The 22,467-nt window shown below is 39.7% G+C and overlaps 1 protein-coding gene across 1 annotated transcript in view; it reads right to left on the bottom strand.

The window, feature by feature from the left end:
• Positions 1-475: 475 nt before the first annotated feature.
• Positions 476-22,467, bottom strand: part of SACM1L (SAC1 like phosphatidylinositide phosphatase) — a gene marked incomplete at its 3' end in the record, with an annotated part of 39,596 nt that continues 17,604 nt past the window's right edge. Inside the window, 18 exon segments of the mRNA XM_082499547.1 lie at positions 476-541; positions 545-678; positions 1,352-1,409; positions 2,108-2,200; positions 2,283-2,376; positions 2,815-2,887; positions 2,977-3,046; positions 3,271-3,409; positions 6,828-6,926; positions 10,205-10,284; positions 10,379-10,447; positions 10,910-10,996; positions 11,184-11,269; positions 12,052-12,153; positions 14,904-14,937; positions 16,563-16,622; positions 20,741-20,890; positions 22,139-22,266. Coding sequence (XP_082355673.1) covers positions 476-541; positions 545-678; positions 1,352-1,409; positions 2,108-2,200; positions 2,283-2,376; positions 2,815-2,887; positions 2,977-3,046; positions 3,271-3,409; positions 6,828-6,926; positions 10,205-10,284; positions 10,379-10,447; positions 10,910-10,996; positions 11,184-11,269; positions 12,052-12,153; positions 14,904-14,937; positions 16,563-16,622; positions 20,741-20,890; positions 22,139-22,266 — 1,622 coding nt within the window.

Below are 22,467 nucleotides of genomic sequence, written 5' to 3'. Positions count from 1 at the left end.
AGGACTCCATAACATGGACTTTATCACAACAAATGTAATCCAGCTGTAAGTCTTGGAACTAGACTTTGTATTTGTATGAAGCCATATTTGTTCAGAGACCACAATTAGAAGCTCCATTATTAATGCTTCAACATCTGGGTTTTTTGACACTTGAACAGCATCAGAGCTCTCTCCTGTCAAGACAGAGACCAAAAATTCAGCTGAAACAGCCCAGGTGGACTATGAGCTTAAGCAGTCCACTTGCGTCCTAAAACTTTCCAGATACCAAAAAGCTGGCTTTCATCTTTGCATTACCTCAATAAGAGTGGAGCCCACTCCACTAATGCAATATTCCAAAGACCATTGCAACTGACATGTCAAGTCTCAGTTGAAAGCTTCCACCACCAAAGGACATGATTTTCTTTCTCCCCCACCCTCCCCCCCCCACTGCCAAGGAAAAATGTTAAAAAGACAACTAATCAGTGTGGAAAGCAGGTCAGTAGAGACTCCAAGTGTGGCTTGAGGAATCCTCAGTACCAAGCCGCTTTCCACACACACAAATTCAGTCCATCTTCTCCTTCTGGACCAGCTTAGGCGCATCTACAAAATCCTTGCCGTTGTAAAGGATGATAGCAAAAGTTCCAAAGCTTGCACTTCCCCAGAAAAGCACATAGGCCAGTGTCTCAGTCCATGTATCACCTGTTAAGAGTCAGATAAACATTTTAGTCTATTATCTCCAGCTACCAGAAAGTTTTTTTTTCAGTACAAAAGCAAAATATTACAAGCCCTTCCTCAGAGATCTGCTGTCAAATGAAGTTAGAAGTCCTTCATGGGTACTGGCATCTTTTCTATTTCCTTACCTAGGAAAACTGTGTTTGCCACACAGTTCCTAGAATATTTTGAACAGACAGCTACAAATGTCAGAGTCAAGAACTCTATTGGCACTGATGTTAGAAAAGTGAAGGCAAAAAGTAGAAGGCAAAAGCCTTCACAACTCCCAACACAGATTGAGATTAGAGGGATATCTATCAGAACAGGCTTATGCCTGTATCTGACTTGACTGAACTGTCTTTCCTCCCAGAATTAGGTAGGTATTCCTCTGGGGATTCATCCAGCCTATAATAAAGCTAGATGTCTACTCAGGTGCAATTTACTGCCTCCTAAGTGACTTAACATTATTTTCTATAGTACCTCAGTTTTTTTTTCCTGTATTAATGATAAAGTGCTAACCCTCAACGTCCAGATCCATGCTCAAACACCTCTTAGTATGACCAAGAAACAATTTTATACTGGATTATTTCTGGTAAACATTTATAGGAAGTTCACATACAAGCAAGCTAATTTTGTGAAATTAAATTCAATAGTGACTTACCAGCCATTAGCAAACAAATAATGCACATGGAGAAAGCAACCACCATAATAATAGGCAACTGGGGAAAAAGGAAAAAGAATAATCACTTTATATAGTAGCACATACATTCCTTAATTTCCTTTCAGATGGGCTGTACTGCAAAGCTGTATTTATTACTGACTTTGCAATAAAGTTGCTTTAATTGTTTATTCACCTGCTGCCAGGTACAACTAAAATTTTAAATAGTTCCAAAAGTTGGAAGAGTGCGTTCAACAACTAGGTTAAGAATTAAAATACCTCCTATCCATTAAAAAAAGTGGATGTTTTGTTTAAAAAAAAAGGTACACCAGCCACTAATGAAACCCGTGATGTGCCCAAATCCCATTTCACAAAATAGAAGGGGGTGGGGAAAAAAAGTTTTGTGTTACAGTCTATGCTTCTGCATGAAGTATGAGAAGAGATCTTCACAAGTTTCTTCCACAGAAGGAAACAGTCATTGATGGTGACTAGTAGAATTTCTCCCTTTCAACTTGATGAAGCAGATTTAAAAAAAAAAGAGAAAAAAAGAGGCAGCAAGCAGCAGTTTTTTCAATACCTCAGGGACACTCCGTTTTCTGTCAAGGGAACAGTCTGGGTTTAGTCCAATAAACAGGCATCATAGAAACATACCAGATTATAGGGAACACTTCATTACTAAATAGACAAGTTCTACTTAGTCACATGAAGCAAGAAAGTTGTATGTGTTTCTCCAATCATGAATAAAGTCTCCATACTCACAGCTAAGAACTTCCAATCTTTCTTGACATGTAGAGGACTAGCAGGTTCTACTTCATCCACTGAATAATTTCCAAGAAAAAGGTCAATTGCATCCTGGACAAGAAACAGAGAGCAAGAGTTAAAATGCACAGCGATGTTTATCAAATACATTTCCCCAGTTAAAAGTGTAACTTACTTGTCTAAATCCATCAGAAAAGTTATTTTTGTAGTAGCGTATTAATGAGTTCCAGCCATCCATTATTAAGCCCCACTGAGTTCTCTTCCCAGTTCTGCAAGAAGTTTTGAAAAACATTTAAAATTGATTTATAAAATCAGGAAGATAATTTCAGATTGCAGTTCTTTCATTATTCAAATGGGTACTATGTTTAATGAATACCTGCATGTAAATACATTTATCTAGTGCTGCTTCTGCATTATTAACACATACTTGTAACAAAGTAGGAAAGTAAAATTACACTTCTCTCTATCCCACAATATAAATGTGCCTTGAAGAAGCACATTCTTTGGTTTTATTTCTAGATAGCCTTTTCTCCTTTCATATAAACACAGTGAAGAATGGTGTTCTGTACATTTTACCAGTTGAACCACTGAAAGACTCATTCATGGTCTAAGCCCCAAATTAATAGCCTTCTCAGATATGAAGACTTAAAGAAAATCCCAAACATGCCCCAAAACACAGAAGGCCTTTACAAGAAAGGCTGACTTGCCTTGTGTAATCGGTCTTTAAGGCACCGGTTCCAGCATATTGTTTGGCACAAGCATTTGCATTATCAGCCCATGCTGTGAATAGGAAAACATTAAAAAAGATTAAGGAAGTCAGGTACTCTGTTTGGAAAAAAGTGCTTGTTTGAACTCTGTAAAGAGCCTACCATTTTTGTAGATTTTCTCAAAGTCTGCTTGCTCTTCAATTCTCTGTCCAACATGCAGAACACCTAGCCTCTAAAACAGAAAGCATATTGAAGCTTACTAGTAGTTCGCTAGAAAGATTAGGATTTGCTTTCAGAAAAAGCTTTATTAAACTAGAGTCTGGCCAATGCATTTCAAGAAAGTAGTACAGTAACTCAAGTATGCAAGCTCTTATTGAAGTGTTAAAATTACATTTACGTTCTAAACGGAAAACCTCTTTCCTCTCCCAGCTTGCTAAACAAGAATAAAATATTTACCTGAAGCTGGGCTTGAAGAGATCGGCGTGCTAACAAGCTCTGGATCACATTAGTTCGATCAAGGCAGTCCATGCAGTTACTACGGAATATTCCTTCCTGCTGAGTCACAATTTTACCATCGGAGTCAACTAGAAAATAACTAACACATACAATCCACCTAAGTATATATAGATAACAGTACATATAAACCACACATTTTCAGAAGTAAATATTCTAGCAACCAAAACACAGTTGTCTTGAGCATATGAAGAGTTCTTAGCCATGGCAAAGAACTCTGATACCTCCCTGAATTCCCCCATGCTGAAAAACAGCATCAATATATGAAAATTTAGTAATCTCGGGGCAGTATTCATGATCATTTAGACTGCCAACCAGCAATACTGAGTTACGTGCCACTGGGAAGAAGAGCTTCTGGTGCAAAGTCAGCCGTTTGTTTTTTTTTTGTTTTTTTTTTTTTTGTTTTGTTTTTTTGTTTTTGTTTTTGTTTTTGTTTTTTTTTTTTTTTTTTTTTTTCCCCCCCAATTATTACTGGGCCCCAGCTCCACAGATATCAAGATCATTAGCAGAGTGTAACATCAGAAGTAACCAGATTTATATATAGCTGGTCACCTGGTTCAATCCAGTCACCACTGCATAAAAAGTCATATACGCTATCAGGCACACTTCTTCCAGGAAGGTATTCAAATCTTGAAGGCCACTACTTAAAATCTGCTACTGTCACTTACTCTTCTCTCCATTATGTGAAGATCTGGGGGAAACAGATGTTCCCTCTTGCAACTGCATATGCTAATTGTTACCTCAGTCTTTTTAATCAACTAAGCCAGGTGTTTCTCGTAATCAATAACAAACAGATCATTTTAAATATTGAATTGCATGCAAGTATTCTGATAACTGAGCTGGTAAAACAAATATGCTGATCAAGTTATCAGTTTGGTGTGTGAATGGGACAGAACTACACTCATCCTGCCACAGCATTAAAATTCCAGTTGCCTAAAGATGTACAGACTACCTTGTGTAGATTAAGTTACTCCATTATGTAATTATGAACTTTGAATGTGGACTAGCACATGATCCACTGTTACTGTACAGCATTATAAGATTATAAAGTCTTGCAGTCATGCAGTATTAAAATCAAGAGCCTTAGAAGCATATGCATTTACTTTGATCAACCTTGTGTTAACAAGACCCATTTTTGTCATTCTTCGAGAACTAGTTTCGTTAAACCAAGTTTTACATTGTTGTATGATTAAAGCAGACAATAACTCCTGTGAAATATTCATTTTCCCCCTTCTCCCACCAAGCTTTGCCTCAAACTGGTATTAGGATAACCAGTGTAATTGAAGAGCAGACATCTGTGGTTAATAAGATAGTTTAAATGCTGCATCTCCTATACTTGCTCTAAAAAAAGTTAAAAAACCCAGAACACCACTACCAAACCCAATACCTTTCCCCCCCACCCTAAACCTCAGCAAGCCAGCTTTCCTTTCTGACAGTTCTTTCACAACTGGATTTAACCTGCAGAAAACAGTTGTTTAACCTCCATAGAACTGTTTACATCCTGCAGTATTGCAGAATTATTTTTTAAGAATATTAGGAACAGTAAAGTCTGAGTTATATTTAAGCAATAGTCACTCTAGATGAAACAAAACAAGGCAAGGTAGACCCAACCTAATCTTGAGGAAGAACCTTCATTTTTGTATCATTTGAAACATTTGACCTTCTCCCCCCTTCATTTCAAGGAAACCTGGCTCTTTTTTAAGCCTCCAATGGCAGGTGACAGTAAACAAGTTATAGGATTCAGTATTCATTCTAAAAATAAAGGATCCTTGCTGTATAGAAGACCTACATGCTTATTTCTCCTTATTTGAAGTGCTCAAAACCAATTTATTGTTTAGCTCTTCAGGTGTTTTTTTTTAGTTTTTTTTTTTGGTGGTGGGCAGAGAATATTCACTATCATCTGAATAACTTATACTATTACCACAGCCTTCATTTCAGAAAAGATATTTCATTCATGAGACTCCTATTATAGTCTGAAGCTCACCTCATTTTTTTTTTTTTTTTTTTTTTTTTTTTTTTTTAGGACAGGACATACCACTGCCAGTTTTTTAATGTTTTAGCTGATCTACTTTGTGTTTTAGGCACAAGACTTTGCTTCCTTCCTGTTTCTAATCAGAAATGCAGAACAAAGTAAACGTTTTCCCTAACTATCTATACATCTGCAAGTAGCAAAGACAAAGCTTAAAACAACACACTCGTGGGACTAAACAAAGGTTTAAATCTATTTGGACATTTAGTCTATGACCAGACAAAATGAGAATTTGTTTCCTTGTGGATTACTTATGTTAGCATGGGCTAACAATCAGTGCCAGTGCCAAGGTTTGGTGCCACAAACAATATGTATTAGAGAAAACACTTTTAAAAACAGAGCAGGTGCCTGTAGAAGGAGCATTAAGTGTTTGACGCTATGTAGGAGAACAGTTTGTTTTCAATACCACATGGAATTACTCTTGGATGAAAGAAATATCACCTAAGGGGCCTTTTTTTTTTTTCCATTAATAGTTTCAGTTGTATGCACGCTCATTTCTTTATCTAACCTTTTACCCAAAGGTACAAAGGCAGCTCTTGAGTCACAACACAGGGTTGCTAAGATTCTCAGAACCATTTTATCGGCACATAACGAGGACTCTAGATCTTACCCACTAGCAGGTCTCTAGCCTTGCACGTGGTATCAAGCAAGAGTTATGGAAGCACTAATGCAAACGAATGCATCTTTATAGGTGATAACAGGCCTGTTTTACTCTGCCCTAACTCAAGACAATAGAAGCTATGAGAAAGTGGTTGCAGAAAGAGACCTGGGGGTTCTAATTGACAAGCAGCTGAATATGAGCCAGCAGTGTGCCCAGGTGGCCAAGAGAGCCAACAGCATCCTGGCTTGTATTAGAAATAGCATGGCCAGCAGAAGTAGGGAGGTGATTGTGCCCCTGTACTCAGCACTGGTGAGGCCACACCTCAAGTATTGTGTCCAGTTTTGGGCACCTCAATACAAGAGAGAGATCGAGGTGCTGGAGTGAGTGCAGAGGAGGGCAACGAAGCTGGTGAAGGGCCTAGCAAACAAATCATATGAAGAGCGGTTGAAGGAGCTGGGACTGTTTAGTTTGAGGAGGAGAAGGCTGAGAGGAGACCTCATCACTCTCTACAACTATTTGAAAGGACACTGTAGAGAGGTTGGCGCTGGTCTCTTCTCACAGGTAATTAATGACAGAACAAGAGGGAATGGCTTCAAGCTCAAACAGGGTAGATTTAGACTGAACATTAGGAAAGAATTTTTCACAGAAAGAGTGGTTGGGCATTGGAATAGACTGCCCAGGGAGGTGGTTGAGTCACCATCCCTGGATGTGTTCAAGAGACGTTTAGATGTGGTGTTGGGGGATATGGTGTAGGGGAGAACTTTGTAGAGTAGGGTAGATGGTTGGACTTGATGATGCCAAGGGTCTCTTCCAACCTAGACAATTCTATGATTATAACAGTACAGAAGTAAAAGGACTGCAGAGCCTTACCTAAACTCATCTTGCTGTTCTGCTAGTTGATCCATCAAAATCTGAAGTCGATCCCACCTCATCCGACTGCACTCTTTATGGAAGTCAAATGCTATGTATCTGTTCAGAGAGAGAAGCATCTTTTCAGATTACATATGTACTGCAGTGAAGTTCTCAGAAAACGCCACAGGAAACGGCTGATCTATAAAACAGGTAGTGACAGAGGATTTGTTTTTCTTTAGAGATGGCTTCCAGCAGATATCTATGGATTTTGTCAGTGCTCTGTAATCTTCTTGAAGATGCACCCTTAGCGTGCATGGCAACATTTACAATTCTTTACAATACGCCACTAGTCTGGGGAAGCACACATTCAGTTCCAAGTTACTCATTCTAAATTCTGGCTAGTATTTTCCCTCCAGAAAGTACAGAAGGGACATGCGTGTCATTTCATCTCTTTTTTCCCACCAGGATTCTTTGGCCCTCCTCTTTTCCAAGCAACTGCATTGGGAACTTCAGTTCACTTTGAAAGAGACACAGGCTTTGAAATGCAACATTCTTTGCTGGCATGCAGCATAATTCCCTTGACAGCTCTTTAGAAACCTGAGACAGGTTCTGTTTAAACAGCTAACCTACTCTGTCATAAGAAAAAAATAAAAATCAAACAGCTACTGACTTGGAACAAGATTTTAACAGCCAGTTCATTTCTGGTAAGAAGCGCTCTAGACAAGCAGTGTTTGATTCAACATTTATATATGTACACATTCACTGTAATGTGAATTACAGGGCATTACATTCCTCCCCTCAAGTATTCATAATCCAAAAGTTATTATTTGCCAAGTTTAAGACTATTTGCATGAAGAAAGATAGCATACATAGACTGGAGACTCAAGTCTTTGTCTGACAGGTAAATGCTACCAAAATTGGTTAACAAAGAAAAGGTATTTTGGCAGCATTAAGAAAATGCAGCTAGCAAACACCGCTTTTTAACATATACAGAACAACAAGCATCACTAAAACACACCCTTACAGAATTTTACATCTTGATTTCCACCAGATGACTGTATAGCAAAGATGCACAGAATTCCACAAGCTTTGTACAGCTAAGGTATCAATACCAGCCTAGGCATGAAAGTGAGGAAAGAGCCCACCTTACATGCAATCTTTTTTTAATAAAAAAAAAAAAAGTAGTACACAAAAGTGAGACAGACATCTGGTCTCTTCTCACAGGTAATTAATGACAGAACAAGAGGGAATGGCTTCAAGCTCAAACAGGGTAGATTTAGACTGAACATTAGGAAAGAGTTTTTCACAGAAAGAGTGGTTGGGCATTGGAATAGACTGCCCAGGGAGGTGGTTGAGTCACCATCCCTGGATGTGTTCAAGAGACGTTTAGATGTGGTGTTGGGGGATATGGTGTAGGGAAGAACTTTGTAGAGTAGGGTAGATGGTTGGACTCGATCCCAAGGGTCTCTTCCAACCTAGACAATTCTATCACAGAATCATGGAATTTTCAGAGTTGGAAGGGACCTCTAGAGATCATCTAGTCCAACTCCCCTGCTAAAGCAGGATTGCCCAGAGCACATTACTCTGGACTGCATCCAGGCGGGACTTGAAAAACTCCAGAGAAGGGGACTCCACAACCTCCCTGGGCAGCCTGTGCCAGTGCTCTGTCACTCTCACCGTAAAAAAGTTTTTCCGTGTATTTGAACGGAACTTCCTGTGTTCTAAATTGTGCCCATTGCCCCTCGTCCTGTCACTGGGAACCATTGAAAAGAGCCTGGCTCCATCCTCCTTCAACCCACCCTTTAGATACTCGTACGCCATAATAAGGTCTCCCCTCAGCCTTCTCTTCTCCAGGCTAAAGAGTCCCAGATCTCTCAGCCTTTCCTCATAAGGGAGATGCTCCAATCCCTTAATCATCTTAGTTGCCCTTTGCTGGACTCGCTCCAGCAGTTCCCTGTCCCTCTTGAACTGGGGAGCCCAAAACTGGACACAGTATTCCAGTTGTGGCCTCACCAGTGCAGAGTAGAGGGGGGAGAATTACCTCCCTTGACCTACTGGCCACACACATCCTATGCAGCCCAGGATTCCATTGGCCTTTTTGGCAACAATGTCATGAGGATGGAGCCAGGCTCTTCTCAGTAGCAACCAATGACAGGACAAGGGGTAATGGATTCAAGCTGGAACACAAGAGGTTCCACTTAAATTTGAGAAGAAACTTCTTCTCAGTGAGGGTGACAGAGCACTGGAACAGGCTGCCCAGGGAGGTTGTGGAGTCTCCTTCTCTGGAGACATTCAAAACTCGCCTGGACGCCTTCCTGTGCAACCTCATCTAGGCGTTCCTGCTCTGACAGGGGGATTAGACTAGATGATCTTTTGAGGTCCCTTCCAATCCCTAGCATACTGTGATACTGTGAACAAGGGCACATTGCTGGGCCATGGATAATTTACTGTCTACCACAACTCCCAGATCCTTCTCCTCCGAGCTACTTCCCAGCGGGTCCACCCCTAACCTATACTGGTGCCATGATTCTATGATTCTATCTATAACTACCCTGGTGAAGGCAGCAGCAGGGCATCATACATGCAGAAAAAAGCTTGGAAAAAAATTCAAAGTATGTCAGGACTTACAAGGGCATATTGATTATACTCTGCAATTCCTTAGTTAGACAGGAGTGAATCCTTATTAAAACAGGATGCCTTTTTGCTTACAAGTAGGATTTTGTCCTTTGACATATGAGTGACAGTAATAGCATACAGCAATTTCAAGGAAAAGGTAGAGGTAAGCATCTGTGGGAGCTGGACGGCAGCCCTCCCTCTGGAAGTTAGTGAAAGCAAGCACAAGCAGGTTGTAAGGTTGTGTACTGCACTCAAGATTCCCACAAAGAGATAGAATTTCTCTTGTGATTCTCCACTGTCTTGGCCCATTGTCACACTGAGGTCCAGACGTTTAAATTACATGTTCCCCTTACTGTTTCCTCTTTATCTCAATACTGGCTTGCTCACACTCAGCACTCCATTACCAAGTCAGCAATGTAACCAAGCCTTTTCACCAGAAGCTAGTATAGTATAGGACATGATTTATTTTTCCTAAAATGCAGAAGATCTCCACAGTTCTCAAAGCATACTATTACTCCAATATTGGCATTACCATTGCCTCTGAGCTCCCTTCTTTATTCTGTCTCCTCTTTGTCCCATATTCGCTTCACAGTCTCACTTCTGCTTAAAATGTGAGCTCTGAGGCAGAGGCATTGGTCATATGCAAGTTAACTTCATAAAAATAAAATTAAAACAAATCAGACAGTTGGTAAAGGCCTCCAAAGAACTGATCACTCTGTATGTCTCAGAGACAAAGCTCAACTTTTAACATAGAATGTATTATTTTACTTCACACATACCTGACCATTCCATTTGCCATGCTGTTTACCATTTTTGCAAATGTTTGCTCAAGAGGTTTCTCTGAACCTTTTTGGTTAACCTGGGAGAAAGAAAAGGAAAAAGAGAGACAGTATTACTCAAAAGCCTGCTTAAAAGAATAACAGCTTTTTCAGGAAGAACAAGTGAAAGCATACCAAGTTGACAATCATCTGCTTTCCATAGCTAATTATTTGCGAGTCAAAATGTCTTTGGAAGCCATCCATCTAGAAGAGAAAGGAAATGTGTTGACAGATGTATACTACTAATAAGATCCATGATTTACAAGAAATCTCTGTAATCATCTTTTTGATGATACCGCATAGGTAACTTTATAGCTAAGAAAAGCGTTTGATGTTCTCTATTGCGCTAACACATTTCTACTTTCATCCCCTTAGTCCATTCAGCAGTCCTTATTAAACAAGCCACAGATAACAAGTACTGTGCAGCTACCAAAACTGTTGCAAAGAAGAACCAAAGATAAACTACCCTCATTGATGTCTGGATTTTTTTTCAGGTTCTGAACTCATCTTAAGGAGCACAAGGCTTCCTGCTACTACTTTTTAACCATAAAGCTCAACCGAGTATTGCTAATTTTTATTCTTCTGGTGACAGTTTTGTTACCCTATCACACAAATACAAGCCCAGAAATATATTAAAACCCCAAGACACAACAAACACTCACATACATGATTTACTGACTTGCTGATCTGTGGCTTTGGTTTATACTTGAGGTTTGGTCTTTGAGACCAGAAAAAAGGAATCGATCCACGGGTCTGCAAAACAATGGAAATAGTTTTAAACAACAAAACTTAAACTCACTTGCCATTTAAAAATAAAGCAGACTGGTTTAGTTTATTTGTGTGCGTGCACATCTTACATGTAATCTATATTTAGAAGCATAGACAGAGCTATCTATCTATATATCTTAAGCCACTGAGCAGTTCCTTCCACTGACTTTACCTGGACAAACGATGCTTTGCTCCCCTTGTAATGCACAATTTGTTCTGTTTCAACAAAGTTAGCAGCATGTCCTTCTGAATCAATACCTATGTAGGAAAAAGACCTTGTTAACCAGCTCAGACTGGCTGCAGAACAGTGACAGTTTATCAGCAAAAGGCTTCCTACCCTTCCCTTTCAAGCACTCACAGAAAGCACGAGAAATACCACAGAGCTGGCTGAAGATGGTAAATCAAACACCTTTGGCAAAAGTCTAACATGATCTGTACTAAATTTAACTTGAAAAAGCAGTTGTGCTTAGCACATTTTGATATTTATAGTCCTAGAAATAGAGTAGTTTAATACAAAATAAAGTGCTTTGACACTGAAATATTCACAATTCAATAGCAATGGTACTTCAGAAACTGACAAATTTCTTCAAGAGCACACATGGTAGGACTAAGAACAGAGAAAGTGATTTAAATCCATTTCCTTGTTCAATTTTTAACTTGAAAAAAAATTAGAACACATAACTTTCCAGGGATCCCCTGCCAGCACCAGTGATGGTCTTAGTTGAATTTACTGCTAGGCCAGAAGGGCTATTACACACTTGCATTTAGCTCCAATAAAAACAGTAAAGTGTTAAAAACCCTTACAAAGCTTTTGCAGTTATCTCTAGGGGGAATAAAGAAGAGTCAGTTTTAATAACTACCAGAACATGCTTCAGTTCATCATACAGGTTCCTAACATTTTCTTTGGAGCAAGGACCTCTTTGAGACAAACTATTATAAGCATTTTTTGTTCAAGTCATTTTACAGCAATTACTCTTAAAGGTAAGTCACGTGCAGATGGAATTAACATTATTTTAAAATAAGTCAATTTGCTATTTTACCTCTTACATAGTAGCGTACACCAGCCCTGAAACAGCTTCTTCTGGAAACAAGCAGCCAATCAAAACATTTGCCGTTTATAGAACAAGAGTGCATAGTGATAACTAATGAATAACACTAAGGAAAAAAACCCAAAATTTCATCAGGATTTTTTTTTTTATTAAGAGGTATGAAACATCAAGAAACCAAGCGACCACACAAAGAAATTTTTAAACATTTCTCACACCACTAAGAGTAACTTAATATTAGGATCACTATGCGCATCACAAAAGGAAACGCTATAAGTGATGTCACAATGAACACACATTAAAACTGCTATAATTTTGAGAAAATGGGATTCTAAAGAAGATTAATCTGGTTTCATCATCCTCTGGATACCATTAAATGGACTTGCTTCTGACATTCTATTCAGCACAACATCCATCTCATCCATGATTTTATTAAGTTATCTTAATAGTTTCTTGCCCCTATTGCTTTTAACAAAAATTACCACTCCGAACCTTTTTTCCTAGGCTTTTAGAAGAGTGAATATCTTGGGCTGTTATACCTTGCACCTGTAAGTGCAACACACATCACATTTACAGGTACCAGAACTAGCAGTAAGGTAGACTGGCTTTCAAATCCATGCCAAGAAAGAGAACAAACATGTAGGAAGTCTCCAGTGGGAGCTTCTTACATAAGAATGCTTTCCAGCTCAGGCCGGATGCCCTGTGGCAGATAAACCACAGGGTCTAATCAACAAACAGCAATAATTGACTAGTAGTTTGGTTTTAGAGTCTTGTTTCTGTGCTGCTTATAATTGCCTTTATTTGGACTATAGTGAACTATCAAGTCTAATAGGGAACAGCATTCATCATTAATAACTTCTTCAGGTAGATTCACAGGCTTCCATCTTTTGCCCCTAAAAACTGAAACCTACAACTTTAAAGCAAGCAAAAGATCAAAATGGTCGATTTTTGCAAGCTGCAGTATTAGCATACTATTCTTTGAGGAATCTAGATACTTTGTCTTAAGGTTGGCAAAGTAAAAAAAAAAAAAAGATGTATTTTCTTCTTAAAAATAGCACATTTTACAGTGAAATCTAGATTCTGCATTTGTGATTCAAACGTGACATAAAGCAGCTGTGTCACACATGAGCACCTAAGCTATGTTAAAGAGCACACTGACTGCATACATGGAACATCTTGATTTATATGTGCATTAGTGCTAATATTGTTTGTTAAAAATTCAAAAAGTGTAATACAAATTGGCCCTACATAATCCAGAATGTTCTCACAATTTGCAAGTTAGACTGTGAAAAAGACCTATTCGTCTGCTGTCCTGGACAACTACTAACCAGGTCTTACACCCTTTAATCCAACACTTGTAGAGCCAACAGTTTCCTGCAAGAAAGGTTACCTCTAAACTTAGATGCTTAGCAATAGTCAGCCCATTTTCTGTCTGCTATCTCTGTCCTGACTTTAATGGCAACTTGCTATTGGCTACTTTCCACACACACGAAAAGGTAAAAACCCATAATTTATTGTTCTTTAGAAAGTTGTGTGGGTTTTTTTTGGGGGGGAGTAAGGGAAATATTAAACATAGCTTAGCCTTTGGGTGATCAAAGTCTTGATCACCCAAGTAACTCCATTACTTCTCATCACTGCAAGACTAGAATCCCAGTACAGGTAGCTGGACAAAATATATTTAGGTTTACATGGGGGTGGGGAAGAATCTTTGATTTAACTGAAATAACTGCTAGCAGTGCTCTAACAGTTCTGCTTAAGGCTCTTCCTAGCCTTTTCATCACTAAAAATCCAGTTTCTTTGAATTCCCAAATTCTCTAAGGTTTTTGGTTACGATTAGAATTACAGCAAAACATACATTACTTATGCTAATTATTCATATAGTGAAAATAGGACACAGAAAGGTGTTAATTGCAGTCTGCCAATTGCTAATTGTAATCCACCCAAGGACCTGCAGGATAAGGACTGCGTTGTTCTGACAGTTCCCTTTTGCTATCTTTCCTTGCTTCTCCACCTACTCCCACAACATTTTCCATTAAATGAAGCCACAGGAAAGAAGGACTGGAGATCTGCCAGCTGCTAACAGTCCTACCAGAACAACTGATCCATCCTGGAAGCTGTTTTCCCTGCACACACCTGAGGGGCCTTTGCAATGGAGGAACTAAGGAGACTGCGGCATGAGTTGCTCTGTCCAGTCTTGCCTGTCCTTTACGCTGCCAGTTCAGGAGCACCTGGGACTTACTGTTGATCACATGCTGCATGAGGAACACTGCCTCCAGTAAGCATTAGGCTTACTCACAGCATACACCCCTTCTCAAAAATAAACTCATGACTAGTTTGCTAAAAAGGCTTTTATCCAAAGTGCTGGTGTAGGAAAAGCAGCTGGGTAGTACAAGTGGTCCAGGAGCCTTCAGCAGAACTCCTTATCCTTTTATTCATCAACAGGAAGATCCATAAGCACTCCTTCAAGTGAAAACTGTTCTCCCTTATTTGAAAGCCAATGTAAATGCTCGGTAGAAGGCATCCTTACAGCAAGATAAAAAGTAGTAAGGCTGATGTGAGAGCATTTCCCATATTCATCTTAACCTTCAATCCCATTGAAAGACAGTTATGCAAATCATGCCTGTAAAATTAAATAGATTAAGCCTTAAAAGCAGACTATTCAAGTGAGTTAACATATGACCGGGCTATCAAAGAATATATAATGTTCATATTTGAACAAATTACATCTTAATTCTGACACTGTTCTGTTATAGCTGCCAACATAGCCAATAGAACAGCCTCATCAGCAATCATTTTGCTGTTAGACTACCAGATTCAGCACTGAGCTTTACAATATAAAAGGATACATCCATGCATCACAGGTGTAGCAAACCTATGGATCTGAAACACACACATAATACATGTTAAAAATACTAAACAATAGCAGCCAAAAAAAGGTAAGTGAGTGACTATGCTTTGTCTAGGAGGTTTTTTGGTAGTTTTATATACTTTATATCCTCTACTTTAAGGTGCAGTAATTCTTTCTGAGAAAAGAGTTCAAAGAAAACTGTCACATGTAACCCTTATCAGCAGCAGGGAAAAAGTGAAAGTCTAATCATAATTAAGTGATCTTGACAAAAAAAACCTGAAGCTAATACATCCTCCTGTACACTGCATTTACTCTTCTACAAGTGTGCCAGATATAAAGCAGTACACACTGAAAACCTTTTGACATTGTATTTGCTGTACCTCTACAGTGGGATGTAAGCAGAGATAGTAGTAAACAACACAGGGCTTGAGTAAGGAATACCTCTACATGATTAATACTTGAAATGCTTGTTCCAGAGTTTCCCCCCCCCATCCTGCCACTCCTGTATAACTTGATCTTTCAAAAACATTTAAAATTAAGATTTTTCCAATACTAGAAGTCAGAAATACCACATCTCAAACTGCCTAAAACTGTTACTACAGCAAGCCACCTGTAGTCAACATTAGGTCACGCATCTCCTCACAGATCAGCTATCTCCCTTTTCAACGTCTGTTTTGCCTCCTACGCCTGTTTTCACCAACCAGCCACACTTGGCTTTCTTTGCTGTTCCCACCACAGCTTCCCTCTCATTTCCCAAGCTTTGTTTGCATAGCACTATCCATATCCAAACCATACCCAGTCATATGCCTCCAAAATATGCACAGCAACCTTTTGCTAATTCATATCTTCACATTCCAGAAGCACTGCACAATCCAGCCTTTTGGAACAGTGCTGTCTCATGTAAGAGCACATCTCCACAGGTTACCGAGACAGAAATAGAAGCAGTGCGTCATTCACTTTGATAAATGAGAAGTACTGAGAGAGAAAAGGTTGCTGTAGCGCAGACAGTTCGAGAAGCTTAACACACATCTGAAGTCTCTAGTAGGAAGGAGCTTAGATCAATCTGGCCATTGAGGTACTACAGTTGTGGTTCATGGCCAGGCACTTGTATTTGCTGGACTAAGTGAATACAAAGGTTACACTGTGCTAGTCTTCATTTGAAATAAACTGAAAGAACCTAAACTGTCAGTTTAACTCATAATTAAAAGCTTTATGACCTATTCACTAGGCAAATGGAGTTTAAACTGCACTCAGGAAGAAAGACGCTAGCCAGTCAGGAAAAAAAAAAAAAAAAAAAAGCAATGAGGTGAACCTTTCCCATACCTTAGGATAAGTAGCTAAACTTCAGAGAGCTTGAGAACCACATGCTGTGCCGTGTGACTTCCCCTTTGGTTTATATGAGCACAGTCTCAACAAAGTATCTTCAAATGCAGACCTTTCTAAAGAGTCAGCTTTACTATATGTACTACTGAGACCACTGAAAGAGTTGGAAGTTTGAAAGCAGAAGATTGTCACTGTGCTAAACTGGAAGATGAATAGCCACATTACACTACATTCTGGCTGTCTGAAATAAGAGACAGAATTACAGGAAACTGTTGTATGCATGCAGTACAAGTACACTCGTTCCGCGTTAATATAATCATTACAAAGTGTTTACCTCTGGTTGAGCAGCAAATTCTCTAAGAAGATGCCCATTCCATACAAACCGTGGATCTGCCTGCAGCCAGAAAATAAGCCATGTTTTTAGAGACTGTCAGTTCTGTTTAATTCAATGAAAAGAGAGTATGACAGTACCCATGCATTACACAAGTTTAGGTGAACAGATGTACATGGAGATGGAACACCCTTCTTTCATCAGTACCATCCATAACATCAACTACAAATCTAAATAAAATAAAAATAGTCAAAAGAACAACAGTTCTCTCCAGTCTTTAAGGGTGTTACCTGACATTTCAGGCATGCTGAACCATTAACTGAGCTGCAGTATTGGAAGAACATTCCAATCTTAGCCTTAAGTAAGCTGTGCTTGAAAAGTATCCAAAATTTTAAGAACAGTAGCAAGGTAACACTCCTAAAATGGGCAGAAGGTAAAATGCAAGGAGTCCTGCATGCAATAACAAACAATTCTGAGAACTGAATGTTAAACAATACTTGCAGCTTAAAAAACAAAAGTATTTTGTCTTTGTATTGTAGGTGAAGATCAAATGTGAGACCACCTGAGGAACCTGAAGGTGCACAAGTCCATGGGACCTGATGAGATACATCTGTGAGTCCTGAGGGAGCTAGCAGATGAGGTCACTAAGCCACTAGCCATCCTATTTGAGAAGTCGTGGTGGTCTGGCAAGGTTCCTGTCGACTGGAAAAGGGGAAACATAACCACTATTTTCAAAAAGGGAAACAAGGAAGACCCAGGGAACTACAGGCCAGTCAGTCTCACCTCTGTGCCTGGCAAGATCATGGAGCAGATCCTCCTGGAAACTGTGCTGAGGCACGTAGAAAACAAGGTGACCTGTGACAGCCAGCATGGCTTCACCAAGGGCAAGTCATGCCTGACAAATTTGGTAGCTTTCTACAAAGGGGTTACAGGGGCAGTGGACAAGGGAAGATCAACTGATGTCATCTACTTGGACTTGTGCAATGCATTTGACACTGTCCCACACAATATCCTGGTCTCTAAATTGAGTGCAACCATCCAGCCAGTTCTTTATCCACCGAGTGGTCCATTTGCCAAATCCATGTCTCTTCAAAGAGTTGCAGTCAACAGCTCGATGTCCAAGCAGAGAGCAGTGACGAGTGGAATTCCTCGGGGGTTGGAACTGGGACCTGTACTGTTCAACATCTTTGTCAGCAACATGGACAGTGGGGTCAAGTGCACCCTCAGCAAGTTTGCTGATGATACCAAATCCTTTGGCTGGAGGGGAGGGATGCCATCCAGAGGGACCTGGACAGGCTGGAGAGGTGGGCACAAGCCAACCTCATGCAGTTCAACAAGGCCAAGTGCAAGGTCTTACGTCTGGGTCAGGGCAATCCCAAGCACAAATACAGGCTTGGCGGGGAATGGCTGGAGAGCAGCCCTGAGGAGAAGGACCTGGGTTTGCTGATTGACAAGAAGCTCAACATGAGCCAGCAGCATGCGATAGCAGCCCAAAAGGCCAACCGTATCCTGGGCTGCATCAAAAGAAGTGTGGCCAGCAGGTCAAAGGAGGTAATTCTGCCCCTCTACTCCACTCTCGTGAGGCCCCACCTGGAATACTGCATCCAGCTCTGGAGTCCCCAACATAAGAAGGACATGGACCTGCTGGAGCGTGTCGAGAAGAGGACCACGACAATGATCTGTGGGCTGGAGCACTTCTCCTATGAGAAGAGGCTGAGAGAGTTGGGGCTGTTCAGCCTGGAGAAGAGAAGGCTCCATGGAGATCTTATTGCGGCCTTCCAGGACCTAAAGGGGGCCTACAGTAGAGCTGGGGAAGGACTTTTTACTCAGGCAGGTAGTGATAGGATGAGGGGGAATGGCTTTAAACTGGAAGAGGGCAGGTTCAGATTGAACATTAGGAAGAAGTTTTTCACTTTGAGGGTGGTGAGGCACTGGAACAGGTTGCCCAGAGAGGTTGTTGAGGCCCCATCCCTGGAGGTGTTCAAGGCCAGGCTGGACGTGGGCTTGGGTAACCTGGTCTAGTGGGAGGTGTCCCTGCCTATGGCAGGGGTTTGGAACTCTATGATCTTCAAGGTCCTTTCCAACCTAAACCATTCTATGATTTATATTCCACTGCATAAATGATCCTCCTCAACTTTCTGTATTTCCTATTCCTAATTCACCTCAAAATTGTCTTGAGCAGGTTGCTGAGCACATTCCAGAAAGCTCCCAGATTAGTCACAAAAGTGGCATTTGCTGCAGAACATAGTGCAGGCCCTGGGGAAGTGGCTTAAGTCTCAAATTTAAGATGAGGCAGGCAGACAATGCATCACTGAGGATGAGGGTTAATTCAAGCTCACTGTTGGAACCATCCTGTGTCTAATAGAAAACAATAAATACAACTATCCACCCGAAACTGATGAAGATACTGCAGATAGGATTTGAACTAGTGAGAAAACATGACATGATGCTTTGGTGGCCTTATATTGGCATTGTTTCCTTCTACCTGTACAGCTTAAAAAAAACCCAAACAAACCAAAACATCCAACATCCACACACTAACCACAGGCCAGGCTTCTCTTATACAGGTGAACCGGAAATACCCAAGACTGTCACCATCCTTTTATTAAGTGATTATACTGCAACCACATGAGTGTGAAGTTACATGAAAATGCTTTTAACCATTTAACCATTCAAGTTTACTTGAAAATGACTCCCTTTTACTGTATATTGCCTTTCAAACAACCTTCTCAAGTGCCACAATTTTAAGGCAAATCAATCCCTTCGTTTCAGCAACTGTTCTTCCAGGCAAAAGTACGGCCAGAGCAGCATTTTATAATGCAAAATAGTCCCCAACTATAAACTGATTTTTTAACTTTTTTTTAATTAAATCTTTGAAAAAGTGTACTGCTTCCCATTTTAGACAGTTTCAGTAACTAAGAGACAACATGTCACGACTCCACTGCCACATCTTCTGCAAAGGAAAAAGTACTATCAACTTCCAAAGTTCTGGTATTTCAGTGCCTAAGCAGTTTAGACCTTGTTTACGCTGCAGTATACAGCAAGTTTACCAGACTAAGGATTTTGGAAGTCTGTGGAAGCACAAGAGAATTTTAAGTTCAAATTGCATGTGGCTGTGTGATTCCGTTGCCTTTAAGACAAAATCAGCCTGTTAAATTCATGCTTCAAACATAAGGAATAGGCATAGCTTAGAGAGAATGCAACATCTTAGGGCAAACAGCCATAAAACCCACAGTTCTGTTCCACATTATCCTGAAAGAGAATCAGAAATAAAGTGACATTTATTCTATCTTGTGTTCTGCCCTCCTTCTTCCCCCCAATTCCAGGTCAGAGGAATGACTTCCTCTCGATTCTTCTGCTAGCTCCCTCTTGTTGCAGTTAGAAGTGTTCAATATTGAAGTCAGAGGCAAACTTTCGTTTATTTTGAGTTTAAATTAATTTAAAGCAGATTTCAGAAAGTACTTCTAACTGCCTGATCTAGAAGTCTGACAACATATCTGAACAGATTTCTAGACCTTCATGTGGCTCACAAGCTATGAGACACAGAAGGATGGACTAGTATGCTCAGCCACATCCCCAATAGTTTCAATAAAACACCAGTGCTGAACAAACTTGTGTACTGAAGCATTCAGACCAGCAATTTCCACCCTTATTCTAACCACCCTATGAAGCAAACAAACTGTAACTTGACTCAATGTACTTTGCACACTTGGTTGCTTCTTTTTCCTCCTGCTGTCAGCTTCTTATTCCAGAACTACCACAGTACAACTCAATTAGCAAGACAGAGATAGTATAGTTACACAGTTTAGCAACAGTTTAGCTATTTTTGGCTAGTTCTATTATAAGGATTTGCGTCTGAGCAACAAGCAAATCCATTTTACTAGTTTAAATTAATGATTAAAATAGTAAAGCCATTTTTAGTTTAACAGAGGGCCATAAATGCTTTCACAGTATCTGCTACCATTTAGCATATTCCTTGTAAAAAGGAGACAGTTTAAGCTCAAGTGTAATGGGACCACTGATTATCAACATCATCCTCCTAAGCTTTATGTAAAAAGTTTCTTTTAGTTTGTCATAGTTTGTTTAAATGATGTCAAAACACCAGCTGCATAAACTACACTTAAGCCATGCAGAACTGATTGGCAATGTCTGAGACACACTAAGCAAGATAAAATCCTTACCCTCTCTAGGAGGCTCATTTCCTGGAACTCTGGGCTTGTGTTGGCTAATCGTTGCAGAGTGTGTGTTAGGTCATACGTTGTTGAGAAGTAAAATCCATCCACGCTCAAGACATGACTAAGCATTGATAAAAATACTTTATTGTCCTGCAACTGTTAAGAGGAAAAAAAAAAAAAAAAAAAAAACACAAAACACACAGAACAGGAGAGGTCTCATTTATTACTGTCAAAAAAAAAAAATCTTATTCTTATAAGCTACTACTACAAGTGATGAGATGAACTTTGCTAGCATTCTTGCAACAAATGACATCGTGCAGAGATTATCATACAAGAAGAAAAACATGAGATTGTAATTTTGATAATAGTTCACTGACAACTTGCAGCTAGCACACTGCAACCAAATTCTGCAACAGTGGAGAGCAGAGAACAGTACTGCTGTGAGATAAATAGCTACTGTTATCAACCTATTAACAACTTCCAAGCAAGAAGGAAGCCATTAGTTTCCTTGAAAACCATTCAGTCAAAGAAAAGAGACAAGACGGTCAATGAAAAAGAAAGGATATAACTTACTGTCAAGATTACCCCAATAACTAATCTGTGTTCTGGTTAAAGTTTTGATTAACCTCATTCCTTTCCTGAAAGAGTACCAGATTCCCTTTTAGCTCCATGGGTTAGACACACTTATCTACTCTTTATCAGTCCTCAACATATCTGTTTTAAACAATCATTATCCTTTCCCTCCCACTAAAATAAATAAAAAAAAGGTAGAAAAATCAATTCTTCCCTGCTGGGCAATTATGTAATTGAACAATTCCATAAATTAAGCAAGACAGATAATTAGATGACAGCAAGGCAGCTTGTAGGGGCTATCAGAATTGTATAGCTGTGAGAAAGACATAATAGAAAGAGCACTGTGATTTTGTGGACTGGCTCAGGAAGCTTGCTTTATAATAGGCTGTATTTGTGCAATCTATTACAAAGCAGCACTAAAACACCTCTGCAGTATGCCAGGCAAGCAAAGCCTTCATGAAGGTCCACAGAGGAGAACAGAAAATACAGGATTTAGGAACAAGAACAGAGATGCAGCAAGACAGTACACCTCATCCTCCCATACTGCACTACCTTAAAAGGGGGGGGAAATGTACGATATGCAGATCAAACTCTGGGGATGATATTCGAAGTTGCACAATGTGAGTTTCTTACCTTGAATGGCCTAACTTTATATACATCTATACCCAAATATTGCATCAATTATAGCAGCCTGAACAAATCAGAGAAGAAAGTGTAGTTCAAAGAACTTTTTAAAAAATTTTCTCCATAGTTTCATCAAATTAGGTCCTGTGGTAATGGACATTAACATAAGATAACATTCCCCCATACTCCCCTAATCAATCCACCAACCTGAATATCAGTTAAGTGCAGCATGGTTTTTTTGTAGGAGAGGATGTCAAAGTCTGTTGCTTTCCAGATTGCATGACTGAAAATCTCACCTACTTTTTTCTTTTTTGTTATTACAATAAGATACGTGCCTGTGAATCAGAAAGAGCAAAGTTAAAAAAAACATAGATGCACATATTAAGAAAAACAGCTTAACAGCTTATAACCATACCAGAAAACTGAAGTCAATAGGAAAAAGTGAGGTTCCTTCACGTTATACCTAGGATTTTTATGTTCTTAACAGTAAGAGGCTAGAACAGAAAACACACTTGCTAAGCTACCCACTTCTCTAT

This window comes from Vanellus vanellus (genome assembly GCF_965231255.1).
Source record: "Vanellus vanellus genome assembly, chromosome: 2".
Classification (NCBI taxonomy): Eukaryota; Metazoa; Chordata; class Aves; order Charadriiformes; family Charadriidae; genus Vanellus; species Vanellus vanellus.
The sequence above is the reverse complement of the archived record's forward strand: the minus strand, read 5'-3'. Positions and strand labels throughout refer to the sequence as shown.